At 33.5% G+C, this 13,541-nt stretch overlaps 2 protein-coding genes across 3 annotated transcripts; one reads left to right on the forward strand and one right to left on the reverse strand.

Moving 5' to 3' along the window:
* The first annotated feature begins 5,402 nt into the window (after positions 1 to 5,402).
* On the forward strand, positions 5,403 to 9,676 carry LOC143534867 (potassium channel KAT3-like). The gene is made up of 11 exons (XM_077029242.1): positions 5,403 to 5,791; positions 5,896 to 6,108; positions 6,202 to 6,357; positions 6,470 to 6,527; positions 6,652 to 6,969; positions 7,047 to 7,286; positions 7,441 to 7,539; positions 7,644 to 7,676; positions 7,748 to 7,933; positions 8,807 to 9,470; positions 9,552 to 9,676. The coding sequence occupies exons 1-11, from the start codon at positions 5,580 to 5,582 to the stop codon at positions 9,674 to 9,676; spliced, it is 2,304 nt and encodes a 767-aa protein (XP_076885357.1). The 5' UTR covers positions 5,403 to 5,579.
* On the reverse strand, positions 9,569 to 13,238 carry LOC143534866 (mannosyl-oligosaccharide 1,2-alpha-mannosidase MNS3-like). Of its 2 annotated transcripts, none has more exons than XR_013135622.1 (6): positions 11,272 to 12,275; positions 10,944 to 11,196; positions 10,662 to 10,859; positions 10,438 to 10,586; positions 9,978 to 10,342; positions 9,569 to 9,690 (listed from the first exon to the last, which is right to left on the reverse strand). XR_013135622.1 is itself a non-coding variant. In XM_077029241.1 (6 exons), exons 1-6 carry the CDS (start codon positions 13,198 to 13,200, stop codon positions 10,084 to 10,086), a joined length of 1,863 nt encoding a protein of 620 aa, XP_076885356.1. In that variant the 5' UTR covers positions 13,201 to 13,238; the 3' UTR covers positions 9,872 to 10,083. The 2 variants fall into 2 exon arrangements, 1 of the variants encoding a protein (XP_076885356.1); XM_077029241.1 differs by lacking the exon at positions 9,569 to 9,690 and adding an exon at positions 13,120 to 13,238 and having other exon boundaries at positions 9,872 to 10,342; positions 11,272 to 12,194.
* Positions 13,239 to 13,541: the final 303 nt, after the last annotated feature.

Consider the following 13,541-nt stretch of genomic DNA (forward strand, 5'->3'; position numbering starts at 1 on the left):
GATTGGATATCGCGATTGGTGTAAGGAAAAGTAAATTCCAAGGTAGTTGCTTGATCAAGTGAGTTCCAGATTGGATGATCATTGCATGAATAGATACACTGCTTTGGATATGGATTATGAGCATGAATGTGATGGAGATCATAATAGGGCTTTTGATTTGATCAAATATTAGTGGTGGTGGTGGTTGTTGTATTGGCCATGAAAGTGGAGTTACAAAGTTTTGCACTTATTCATGTGATTTATGATAATGCTGGTAGTAGACACACAGGCTCATCTGATTATTATGTCCCCCTCTATTCATCTTTCCATTCAACCAAAGCTTTGACCAAATAAGTTGTTATCAAGTTGCCATGTGTAACTAATAAGATTGTGGCAATCACTATAGTCAAATTAAGCTAGGTCCTACCGTAACTGATCTCTTAATCTCATGTTATGTATGTTTCATACTTTAAATTCAATCTGCTTTCAATTAGAATGTTAATTATTTCTTAACAAACTAAGGCAGATTATGCAATGATAAAATTTTCGTGTTTTCTTGAACCCAAATCTCGATTTGCTTCCGCTTCATAAGTTTGTATGTTTTGCGTAACATATGTTTCAGATTTTCAGTAAAAAGAAAACTTATGCTACCAAACACTTAATTTCGTCAATGTTTCTTATTGTGTTACTTTGTTCCAAAGCGTTAATTACTTATCTATAATTTTAACTTCAATAGAACAAAACAAATGATCGAGCACTAACACATAAAAAAACAAGTTTTTATCTCTTCGTTCATATTGAAAGTGAAATTACTTACATTCATTGTTTTTTATTGTTAATGTGTTGTATGAACATATATTAAATACATATAAATGAACAAAAATTATTGTTTGCGAAAGTAATTTACTTACTTAAATGAATAAGATATGTTGTTTATATTTGTTTGATTAATTAAACAAACATAAATAAACTTTCCATCAAACGTTTCATTACATCGTGTAGTTGCAATTTTCTCTTTTTAAATCACAAGAAGTAAGCACAAAACTAATTTTGTGACACAAAAATTAATGTTTCCCCAATCTTGACAAGTCTATTAGGTGTGGTAGCTATTACTTCATGATGTTTTCTAACACGCCTATATTATGAGTTAATGTCACTTTGTATTACTGGTGATGTGCACCCATGTGGACATTGTTTTATACATGCTCAAGTGTTCCATTTTTTTAAAGATGATACTGATCCCACATGTCATGTCTACTAAGGTGCCACGCGTCTTTCCAAGTGTCATTGTAAGATCTCTGATTAACAACATTATTGTAATTAAGATTGTATATGTGAGAAAAAGACTTTGGATCAAAAGACATCTAAGTGTGCCCAAGGACTAGCTTGTCCAAGAATTCGGAGTGACTAAGATAGAAAATGGGCCTACATTTAGAGCTAATATATTGTCTAATAATTTTATTTTTTTTATTTTGGTTGAGGATTGTTTAAGGTCAAGTCGCTCTTAAATATGAATTGTCCAAGGTGTCATGAGATAGATTATTGTTTTTGGACTAGTTATCTAAAGATCAAAGGCAAATTAGTTTTAACCTTTAAGGAGGGTGTAATAATAGAAAACCTAGTACTCTTGAAGCAGAGGTTTCAAATTCGAATTCTACTTTCAATAATTTTTTTATCATAATCTCTTAAAGACCACATGCCTAGCGCATGCTATGATTTACATGATGTTATTAGTTCCTAGAGTATTGACGGGCCACTTAAGTTTAAAATTAACAAGTTTTCATGGTTATAAAAGTTTGTACAAACACTTAAATAAGCACATTGATTCACCCATGCATCCTAGCGGCAATCAAGTAACACCATTAGCACACCGCCACATGTTGCACATTGTCTTCACCTTGTAACACCATCACAAGTTCTCAGTTTATGTTAAAAACTTGTAGACAGATATGCTAACATCATGTGTTAAATCTTCTCGTTAAAATATCATTAATGATTTTAAACAGTTTTAAAACTATTAATCAAGGGTAAGATTTAAAACCGAAATAAATAAATAAACCTTATATTCTTTTTCCGATTTGATTCTAAGTTGGATGCAATGGTGACTCTAAGCCATCTCTTCCTTTTATTTTGTAAGCCAACTTCGGTTTGACACCCTATATTCCAAATACCCCATTTTCCAAAAGAATTTATTCCATTCAATCTTTAAACTCGATATATTTTTAAATTAATTAAACACTATACAACTAATAATAGTGTGTTGGTTTCTAGGATCTTCCTTAGGATTTCCAGTGTTTTGTCCAAGAATATAATGACTTTTGAAAGGTATGTGCTTTACAAGCAAAATATAATAAATATTAAATATGAATGTTTTACATTATTTGATTATAAGTTTATAACAACATTGTTGCATCAAATTATAAAATAATCAAATATGTTTAGAGATAAAATGAAAAGGAAAAAAGTCAAAAACATAGAACATTACTCATGCCCATACAAATTCGATCTTCCATTAATGGTTGGTCCCACATCAACATCTGATAAATAAGCTAGGCAAAAATAAACTTTATTTTCAAATAATTAAACTAATTATCCACGTGGACACATAAATATAATAATATAATAAAATATCTCAATCACATGTTGCCGTTGGATTGTTGGTTGTTTGCTTCACATAATTAATGTTATTATTTATTGACACAATCACGAGAAGTCCTCATGTTTTTTATACCTTTTTAATTCATTCATCAATTTTTATTACTTTTATCTTACATGATAATACAAAAGATCTTACTTAAAATAAATATTACACGAAACATATTAAGGTCATTTGAAAACGTAAATAAGTAATTAGTCTGATTTATATACACGAACTTATGTCCACCGTCATGTAAGCAACACAAATTAAATCAAATAAAACGTAACTAAGTTGGTGATTGTTAGCTTCTTTTATATATTAAGTTGTTTTTTTCTTATCAAATAATAACTTAAAGTCTTTGTTTTTTCTTTAATAAAAATTCAGTTAAGATACGCAGGTATGTGACAGTATTCAAACAAATACGCAAGTACATGATGTTAATCGCGACGTAACTTCCTGATTGTTATCATTAATAGTATACTCATGACTAAAACTAAATTTATCTGACATGACTACAATGATTAGTTTCACAATTTTCTCTAATCTTGTATATTTGTTGTGTTGAAATCAACCTCTCAATTTCTTTAAAACAGCTTATTTAATATTACCAATAGGAATATGATACGTGTAAGATGAAGAAACCCACAATATTTGCTATAAAGCAAGCTCCAGCATTTGGGACAACAGGTTCCATTAATAAATTTGATATTTAGCTTTCATAAGTCCCACGAATCTTCATTCATTTAGTAAAAGTAACTTTTGTCTTTTATACGGCTATATAATTCTCACACATAATATTACAATAATAAGTAAATATTTTATTATTTATTTACAAATCAGACATAGAAGTGTGCAAAGTCGTTCGGTTACGTGAGTTTAATCATAATCATAACCGAGCTTCGATTATGGAAGATAGATTAATCATAGCTATAACTGAAACTATCGGTTTTGTTCAGTTATGGTTTATGATTTTTGCTCACCTCTAATCAGACATAAAAGCTCTTCTAGAGAGGAAAAAAAATATAAGTTGATTACACATATGGTTCTCATGATTCGGGCAGAGTAACAGGGTACAAAGGGGGTGTTTAAGATTCCTTATTTTACCTCATTACAACTTTTCCTATAAGTTAATAAGTTACAACTTTATAACTTATTAACTTATCCTCTCACAATAACACATAATACCAAACACCGTCTAACTTTTTCAAAAGTTAGTAAGTCATAAGTTGCTTAAAATAAGCAAATCCCAAACACCCTTTAAGTACTGATTAAGTATCAAGGGTGTTTTCTTACCCAAAGTATCAAGGGTTTAATATTTAATTATTTATATCTATCATTCTAATTTAAGTAATTTACACAAATGGTCCTTGTAATTACAATAGAGTTAACTACGTAAATTAAATAGTCCATGTGGTAATAAAAAGTCATTTTAGTCAATTTGTCCAAACTTATTAAAAAAAAGTTAACGGAAGTTACTCTTAGACACCAAAGTTGTTATACAATTAGGGCTGTAAACGAATCGAACGAACATGAACAAGGCTTTGTTCGTGTTCGTTCATTAGTGAAATAATGTGTTCACGGACACTTACCGAATGAGATTTTATGTTCATGTTCGTTCATTAAGGAAATCAATGTGTTCACGAACACAAATGAACACAAATAAAAACGGCAGAGCCTAGAGATTAAGATTGATGTATTCATCAATGTAAATAATGAAAGCATGTAAACGAATTGAACAAACAAGAACAAGAGCATGTTCGTGTTCGTTCATTTAACTTTAAACGAACACGAACACTTAATCGAACAAATATTTATGTTCATGGTCGTTTATTTAAAAAATGAACATTTTGTGTTCGTTTATGTTGGTTTTTTAAAACCTAAACGAATATAACTAAAAAAAGATAAATGAACATATATGAACACAAATAAACATAAACGAACATAAATGAAAACACTTAAATGAACAAATATAAAACTTTAAATAGATGACTCATCCAAATAATATTTAATTATTTTTTTTATTAATACATAAACAAACATAAATAAACCGACAGAAACGAACATAAACGAACGTTCATGAACATAAATGAACGAACAGAACATGTGTTCACGTTCGTTCGTTTAAATAATGAACACAAACTTTTTGTTCATGTTCGCTAGTTTATTAAATAAACGAACATAAACAAACTTCCCGTCGAACAATTCACAAACAGTTCACTGAACGTTCAGTTCGTTTACAGGCCTATATACTCAAAGTTGTTACTTTGTGCAAACTACAAGAACCATATAACTAATTAACTCTACAAAAAAACATAAAATACTTTCAAAGATTTTTGAGTATCTAAAGCACGTGCATGGTCAAGTGCAAGTCGGTGAGTTTGTACAGTTGGGTTCCCAGCTGACTGGTAATTAAGCACCATCACAAATGGGTCACTAATGAACCAAAGCCAAGGGTCCAACCCCTATGCATGGTGTCTAATCTAACCACACAAAGAAAAAACAACCATGTAACCATTCTCAAGACACATGGGTCACCTTAAACAAACATAATGCTCTTCGAAACGCATCAAACAACATCATAAATATGACATGACACCATGCAACCAAAAAAAAATCTGAACGCGGTTAAAAGAGTCGAGTAACGATATGCATATTCCTAGATTGTGGATTTGACTAAAGTTGAGAGTTAAAGATTAGAGAAGCATCTTTGTAAGAGAGATTCCACTGGCCCATAAGCTTTAATCTCAAAACACTTACAGCCTCTTGTCTGGTCTATATTTAGAATTTGAAATGAACACACCCCATATTTCTTATATGCTTTGTTATATTATACTTATACCCACCCCCACAACACACCTCACCTCACCTCACCAATCCTAGGACCATTTTCTCACCTCCACTACTTCAATTAAATACTCCATCTTCTTCTTCCTTTTGCCACCAAACTAGTTGCTACTACATAATGCCGTTTTCCGACAATAATAATAATAACGTGCTAAGATGCTTATGCATCGAGGATTGTCAAGTGGGAAAAGCTACACATGACGGTGCTAGTGGTGGTGGTGGTGGTGGTGGTTTCTTCTCTAGTGATCTACTCCCATCTCTAGGAGCGAATTCTAACCGTTCGGTTGCACTAAGAAAATACATAATCAGCCCGTTTGATAGGCGATACAGGTGAGACTTCCAGTTTCCTAAAAAGGGCGTATAATTGTTGTATATGTAAGTTTGTTACTTTGTATCTAAAGTTCTAAACTTTCTGAATGTTATTCTTTGTTCAGGGCATGGGAGATGTTTCTGGTTATTTTGGTCATTTACTCGGCGTGGATTTCGCCTTTCGACTTTGCGTTTCTTGATAATGAAGGTGGTTTGAGAATCTTTGACAACATTGTCAATGGCTTCTTTGCCATTGATATCATTCTAACTTTCTTTGTGGCATATCTTGAGACTCAGTCCTATGTTCTTATCGATGATCACAAGAAGATCGCAGTGAGGTCAGCGAAGAATCTTTCTTTTTTCTTTTTTTTCTTAAATAATAAAAAATAAAAATTCGCGTGTATGAAGAACAAAATGTTGCATTGTAACAGGTACCTGTCAACGTGGTTCATATTTGACGTGAGCTCAACTGTGCCTTTTAGATCTCTCAGCCTCCTCTGCAAAGATAAGAAAAGTGATATTGGATTCCAAATACTCAGTATGCTAAGGTTATGGCGCCTAAGAAGAGTTAGCTCCCTTTTCGCAAGGTACATATTCCATATTTTAATAATTTTTTAAACATAACAATCTTCCAAATTTGCATTATTAAAGGATAATCAAAAGTACACTAAGTGACAAAATCTGTATTGTACATATCAGGCTTGAGAAGGACATCAGGTTTAGCTATTTTTGGATCCGTTGTACTAAACTCATATCGGTAAGCAACCGAGCTATTTTGGCGGTGTTTTAATACGCTTTTTAAACAAATTTAATTGTCTAAAAACTTACTATTTATGGGTAAAGTAAAATAACATATTTTACATATTTTAAACCTAATTCAGGTGACTTTGTTTGCTATACACTGTGCTGGATGCTTTAACTACTTAATAGCGGATAAATATCCAGACCCGAATAAAACTTGGATCGGTGCAGTTTACCCAAATTTCAAAACTGAAAGCATCTGGAACAGATATGTAACATCACTGTACTGGTCAATTGTGACTCTAACAACGACTGGTTACGGAGACTTTCATGCTGAGAATACAAGAGAAATGGTGTTTGATATCCTGTATATGCTATTCAACTTAGGATTGACATCTTACCTTATTGGTAACATGACAAATCTTGTTGTTCACTGGGCCGGAAACACCCGAGATTTTGTAAGTTATTTTGATATAGAAAAGAGATGTTTTACTGAAATTTGTAAATTCTAATGAAACAGTTTTCGGTGTTGTAGAGGGATAAAGTCACAGCAGCTTCAGAATTTGCAAAACGGAATCAATTACCGCCACAAATAAAAGATCAAATATTGTCACACATATGTCTAGATTACAAAACACGGGGGTTTAAACATCAAGATACCTTAAACTGTCTGCCAAAAGCCATTCGTGCAAGCATTTCACGCCATCTTTTTTATCCCATCGTGAAAAACGTTCATTTGTTTCGTGGCATTTCACACGAGTGTCTTTTCCAGCTGGTAATCTTCTTTTCCTGATACTAAATTAACTTCGTAAGCCTGTTAGACAAAGGGCAAAGGACGATTCAAAACTAAAAATGTAATACATGTTCATTAATTGTATCAATGCACATTTCTCAGGTTTAATAATGTAATGTACTATATTGTTGAAAAGGTTTCTGAAATGGAGGCGGAGTATTTCCCACCGAAGGAGGTTGTGATTCTACAAAATGAGATTCCAACAAACCTGTACATAATCGTTACTGGAGCAGTGGTAAGCGAACTTAACAGCTAATACATAATGGTTTCGATCTTAAAATGTTTTATTAACTTAAAAATATGAAACAAACGGGTTGGTAATTTAAATTCTATTGGCAGGATATAATTTCACAAAAAGATGGGCATAATCAGGTATAGTATTCCTATTGGCTTGTTTCAGGAAACATGAAAAGGATCTTACTTATGAAATTGTTAACATGCAGATCATAGGAAAGGTTGGGTCGGGAGAAATTTTTGGAGAAACGGGAGTTTTATACAATACGCCTCAGCCGTTCACGTTCCAGACAAGTGAGATTTCTCAGATATTGAGGATGGATGGTTCTGCACTACTTCGGATAATTCACACAAATACACTAGATGGTTTCATTATCATGAATAACTTTTACATGGTATGCATTGACATGAAGTAGGGCCGTAAACGAGCCGAGTCGAGCCAGTGTGAGCTAAGCTCATTTATCCTAACAGATGAAATGTTTTGCTCAACCTCGGCTCAGCAAAAGCTCAACCCAGCTTGTGGCATTTCAAGCCGGCTCGTTTTACTTAATATATTTATGTAATAATTTCGTATATTTTACGAATATTGATATATATACAAAAAAGTAAAAATAATACACACAGTGCAAGTTCAATAAACTACAGATATCATAAGTTACATATGTTAGAATTTGGGTTTTACTTTTAAACGAGCCAAACAAGAATTTTCATTAACTTTTTTATTTTTTTCATGAAAAAATAACATACAGCTTTAAAGATTTGGGCTTTCATTTAAAGGAGCCAAGCAAGCCATGAGCCAAACCGACCTTGGCTCAGGCTCGTATACAGACCGAGCCAGCCCAGCTCGTTCACAGATCGATCCGAGCTATTTTCAAGCGAGCTGTGAGCTTTCTGAATAGCCCTAATTGAAGTAGAGGTTGCAAGATGGGCGGGTTGGGTAACGGGTCGAGACTCAAAAGGGCCCATTTTGGAGTTTTGGTTCTTATATAATCGGGTCGGGTTGACTTAAAAACTTTATCTCATATATTTAAAATTATTATGAAGACGTACAACAATAAGCTAAATCTTCAACCACTTCAGTCCATGTAACAAGTTCCCTTTTTTGCTGATGTTTACTTGACCCATTTGAAATTAAATAAAAAAATAACCAAATGCACACATTTACAAGTTCATGGGTCAAAATTGCCACTAATATATTAAACTCCAATACTCTTTAGTTTAATATGAATCTAATAAATATGTGCACTTCTATGTGTGTCCATTTGCAGAAACTGAAAGGCCTAGAAAGTATCGGACACGGAGGGCTGACTATGGAGAATTCTTCTACTGATGCACATAACTACCGGAATGAAAACCAGGTTACATGGGAACTAAGTGATATAGATCATTTGAATTCAGAGAATATAAAGAAGCAAGAACAGATAAAAAAATCTAAATCAAACAACAATGAAATAAACGTTGATTTACCAGCAGAGGAAGGACAAACCGCTCTTCATGTTGCTGTAAAACAAGGCCATTTAGAAATGGTAAAACTTCTTCTAGACGGAGGAGCAAATGCAAACAAGCCTGATGCAAAAGGGCGCACGCCAATATCTCTAGCTAAACAGCAAGGAAACAAAATTATATATGACCTTCTACTGAGTCATGAAAATAAGAAAACCGAACACAGAATAGATTTGTTTGAGCCAGAAACCACAAACAGTAAGACAAGTCAATACTTACCAACAACAAGCAAGGACCCTTGTTGTTCCACTTCATTCACCGAGCCTGATTCCATGAGTTCAAGCAGTGCCAGCTGTCATCCAGATAAAAAAGTTAAGCAATTGACGAAAAGGGTCACCATTCATGCAAATTTCAAGAACATGTCAGAAAAGCAGCTTCCAAAGTTCATAGCCTTACCAGATTCGTTAGAAGACTTATTAAACACTGCAGGTAAGCTCTCTATTCTCAATCTTGATGTGTGATTCTTTTTTTTCAAGTATTAATGTCATCGTGCACCTTATGCAACGGCAGGTGAGAAGTTTGGAGGCCAAAAATTTGCAAAAGTTGTGAGCTCGGAGAATGCAGAAGTAGAAGACTTGAGTGTTATCAGAGATGGGGACCACTTGTTTTTCCTTCCAAGTGATTGTGAAAGTTGAGATTGCAATGTGACCTAAGGAGTGTGATAAGCAATAAAATAGAAAATTAAGAGAATTTAGAGCTTGTGATTTAAACAATTGCTATTTGTTCAATATCTAACAAAGTTGGATACATTGATAAAACTGATTGCCTCTTAACAGTACTATATCTGACTCAATAATCTTAGCTCATCATTGCCTTCAAAAGCAATTACAACAAAAAGAGTTCTATCTACTTTTTCAACAATTCTTAATGCTACATTGATGTAATGATAATACATATTTGAAGGTGAAAAATAAGCAAGTCAAATTGTTTGTGTACTTGAGTATCAATATGACTGTATATCATGATCTACGCACTTAAATCCTCTTAATGATCCAGGGTCTTTGTATAATGTGGATGATTTCTCAGTGTTGAAAGAGAATTATTATTCCTTTTTGTGTTTTGAAACAATAGGGATAGGGTGAGCCTCTGTGTTAAAGACAAACTCCGTCAACGGGATAACATTACTGTCACTAAATAATAAATATAAATACTTGAGGGTTTCACCCAAGAAAAACGTCTCCATTTTGTCTCTTCGTCTGGGAGGAAGTGCGGTAACATCGTCCAAAGAACTGTAACCACCAGAGTCAACCTTTGTGTACTTCTCAAACGCCTTAAAGATAGACCAGCCCCATTCACGATATCTATAATATAGATTCACAAAAAATATATTATCAAATACAGTAAAGAAAAATATAATGATTCCATGATGAAAAGTGTTGAAAAATTAGAATAATACTTTGAATCTTCTGTAATACGGTACAGAATGAACAATGATTCCACAGTTTCAGGACGCAAAAGATTGTGTCTATCGGCACGTTTGATAACAATGTCGTGTATATACTCTGAAGTCTTGTTTCCTCCGTCAAGATGTTCCTCAGAGTAGCCCTGAATAAAGTATATTTGATTAAAAAAATATCTTACTATATAAAAACAACAGAATAAAGATATAAAATAACAAACCTCCGAATTGAAATAAGCAATCTCAGGAGCCAACCCGGTAGATGTGACAGCATACATCTCAAAACAAGTTTTAGCAAGATCTTCTGCCAGCTTTAGGTTTTCAAGGTCATTAAAAGTCAGCAAATTCTCTTCCTTTGCTTTTGCCTTGGTTTTGCCTTTGGTGGCTCCAAGTGCAAGTGTTCCAGGCAAGAAACAGACCTGAACATGTGAAATTATATCATACATTCAAATAACTTCAACAAAAACCAACATTTTAGAACAAGAGAACAATATATGACTTACCAGATGATCCATTTTGGGACTAAAGTCACCATCAATCCCAGAAGGCAACTCGCCAACAAAAACCAGCCCATTTGGATTTGATTTTTTGACCAGAAGATGCTTAACACCCTTCATTGCTTCCACATACATGTCATGCAAATATGTCCAGTTATTATGCCTCTGCTGAAGCCACACTTTGATAAGGTATTCGTAATAACTGTCTCCACGAGAGCCTAATCTAATATTATCTCCGGAAAATTCACCAGATGAAGGGCTAGCATATAAGAAAAAACAACCAATATTTCAGTAATTCTTAATTAAGAAAATATACTTCAAATAAAGTTAATACCTGATGTAGATAGGAACAAGTCCTTCAACCTTTGGGAGAGTCTTCATATGTTCCAAAACCTTCATTGCTTCTTTACTATACTTCGGGTCACCAGTAAGAAAACTAAGATAATTAAACTCAAGTTGTACAGTAGAAACTTCTGAAGTGCTACTAAGTCCATCAGGTGCAGCATGTGCTGTTTTATCATGCAAAACAACATCACTTAAAGGAATAGCAGTTGGACTTGAAGTGAAGGCGGTTAGAAGACGATCAGCCAAGTTCTTAGCATTTTCTAAATACACAGATGGTGTGGGTCCCTTGTATGCAGGATTTAAATTACTTAAATGATGAGCGCTCAAGAGACCACCGACGACACGAATAGTTGTTTCAAATAGATTAACTTGACCTCTATGCGAAATTCTTTCTGGAAGATGCGTTTCAATCCAAGAACCCGCTTCAACAACAATATCATCAAGATTCATTATCATGGCCGTATCTAAAGCATCCACAACAGTTGCTCCTAAACCTCCTAAACCATCCACGCCTCTTTTACTTAGTGGCATAAGTTCATCATAACCCATTGCATAAGTTTTGTAACCAGACCATGCATGAATAAATGCTTTCTGTACACTTTTTTGTCTAGCTATCCATTTCGATATGGATTTATTGGTGCTATTTACTTCATCAGGGGTCAAACGAGGTGGAAGCCTAGGTGGCTTTCTCAAAAGCCTTTTAATTCCAATGCCACCATTTATGGTGGAGTTATCACCTCCCTCGGACCGAACAACACTAGATACATGATTAGTTATCGAACTAATGGGACTTGCATGAGTGAGCATAAGATATGTCAATCCACATATCATTAATAAGGCCAGAAACTTTCCTGTGCTACATGCCATGATCCCACGCTTCACTTTTTTGGTGAAGATAGTTTGTGAAATAACCTGCTTAAATAAGGGATAACCATTAATCTTGAAATGGATGTGACTACATATCAGTTTGAAGAGACAACAAAATGAGTAGATGTAACACATTCAGAAATAAGAAACAAAGACTGTAATACAAAGTAATAAGTTTATAACTGCAAAAGAGGAAAAGGGCTATGATTTGGATAAACAGTAATGTCATTTTATTCATTACATATGTAATATATTATATAAAGATTAGGACTAGTACTTTTAGTAAGATACGGCTTTGTGTTAGGAAAATCTACAAATAAGGATTTGAAGAACATCAAAACAACCGATTTCAACCCAACATCAAAATCAAAATATGTTTTTTTCTCTCATATTTTTCCCCATTCTGTTAGCACTTGGCACTTGCAAGCGGCAATACACCGCATAAATAAGTCATCTACCATGCCTAATATCCGAAAGCGAAGAAAAATGGTATTATGAATATGAAAAATGAACTAGGAGGTTGATGCAAATCTGCAACTGGGCCTCCGGACCGATTCAAAACAGTGCTGGGGTTATGCATTGCTTATTATAATGTGAACAAAAAATACACAAAACTTATTAATCTCCTAAAAATAAATAAAAAAAACCACATTAACAGATAGAACAACTAATTAGACATTATTACCATATGACTAATTTCAGTGCTTTAAAATTTATGCATCAGAAACATATACTGTGTAAAGGTTCCAGGAAGCTAAAAGCAAGTCTACAATTCAATTTATAATAATAATAATAATAATAATAATAATAGAACATTTGATGACATAGAGTTGATTGAACTGAATTCCAGCAAAATTAAAAACGCAACTGAGACAATTAGAATGAAATGCGTACTACAATATGTTCAATTTCGATTGAATTGAAAGCTAGAAGAAGAAGAAGAAGAAGAAGAAGAAGAAGAAGAAGAGACCTGAAAGAAGGAACGTTGACGAAACTTGGCGTTATCGTAATCGTGGTATTGTACGTCTTTGATGGAGTAAGGCAGTGACATTATTATTATTATTATTATTATTATTATTATTATTATTATTATTATTATTATTATTATTATTATAAGGTAGCTAGGGTTTTAGATGCCAGATCTGTATTATTATTATTATTATTATTATTATTATTTGAACAGATGATTCCTTCCAGATCCGTTAACGTATGCAGATGATGATGAAGTAGGAAGATGGAATACAGTCTAGATGACGTCTGCTAGACTCACTGACTTTTCGATTTTTAAAAGTCAACGCGCCATGGTCTGACTTGTAATACGGGTCCTGGTTCTGGGTCTGGGTTTGGTAAATATTCGGCTGATGGCAATGATACCAAATCTATCCCTTAAAC

This window comes from Bidens hawaiensis, unplaced genomic scaffold (assembly GCF_021521415.1).
Source record: "Bidens hawaiensis isolate Kalapana, Puna unplaced genomic scaffold, B.hawaiensis_p1.1 tig00010347_1, whole genome shotgun sequence".
Classification (NCBI taxonomy): Eukaryota; Viridiplantae; Streptophyta; class Magnoliopsida; order Asterales; family Asteraceae; genus Bidens; species Bidens hawaiensis.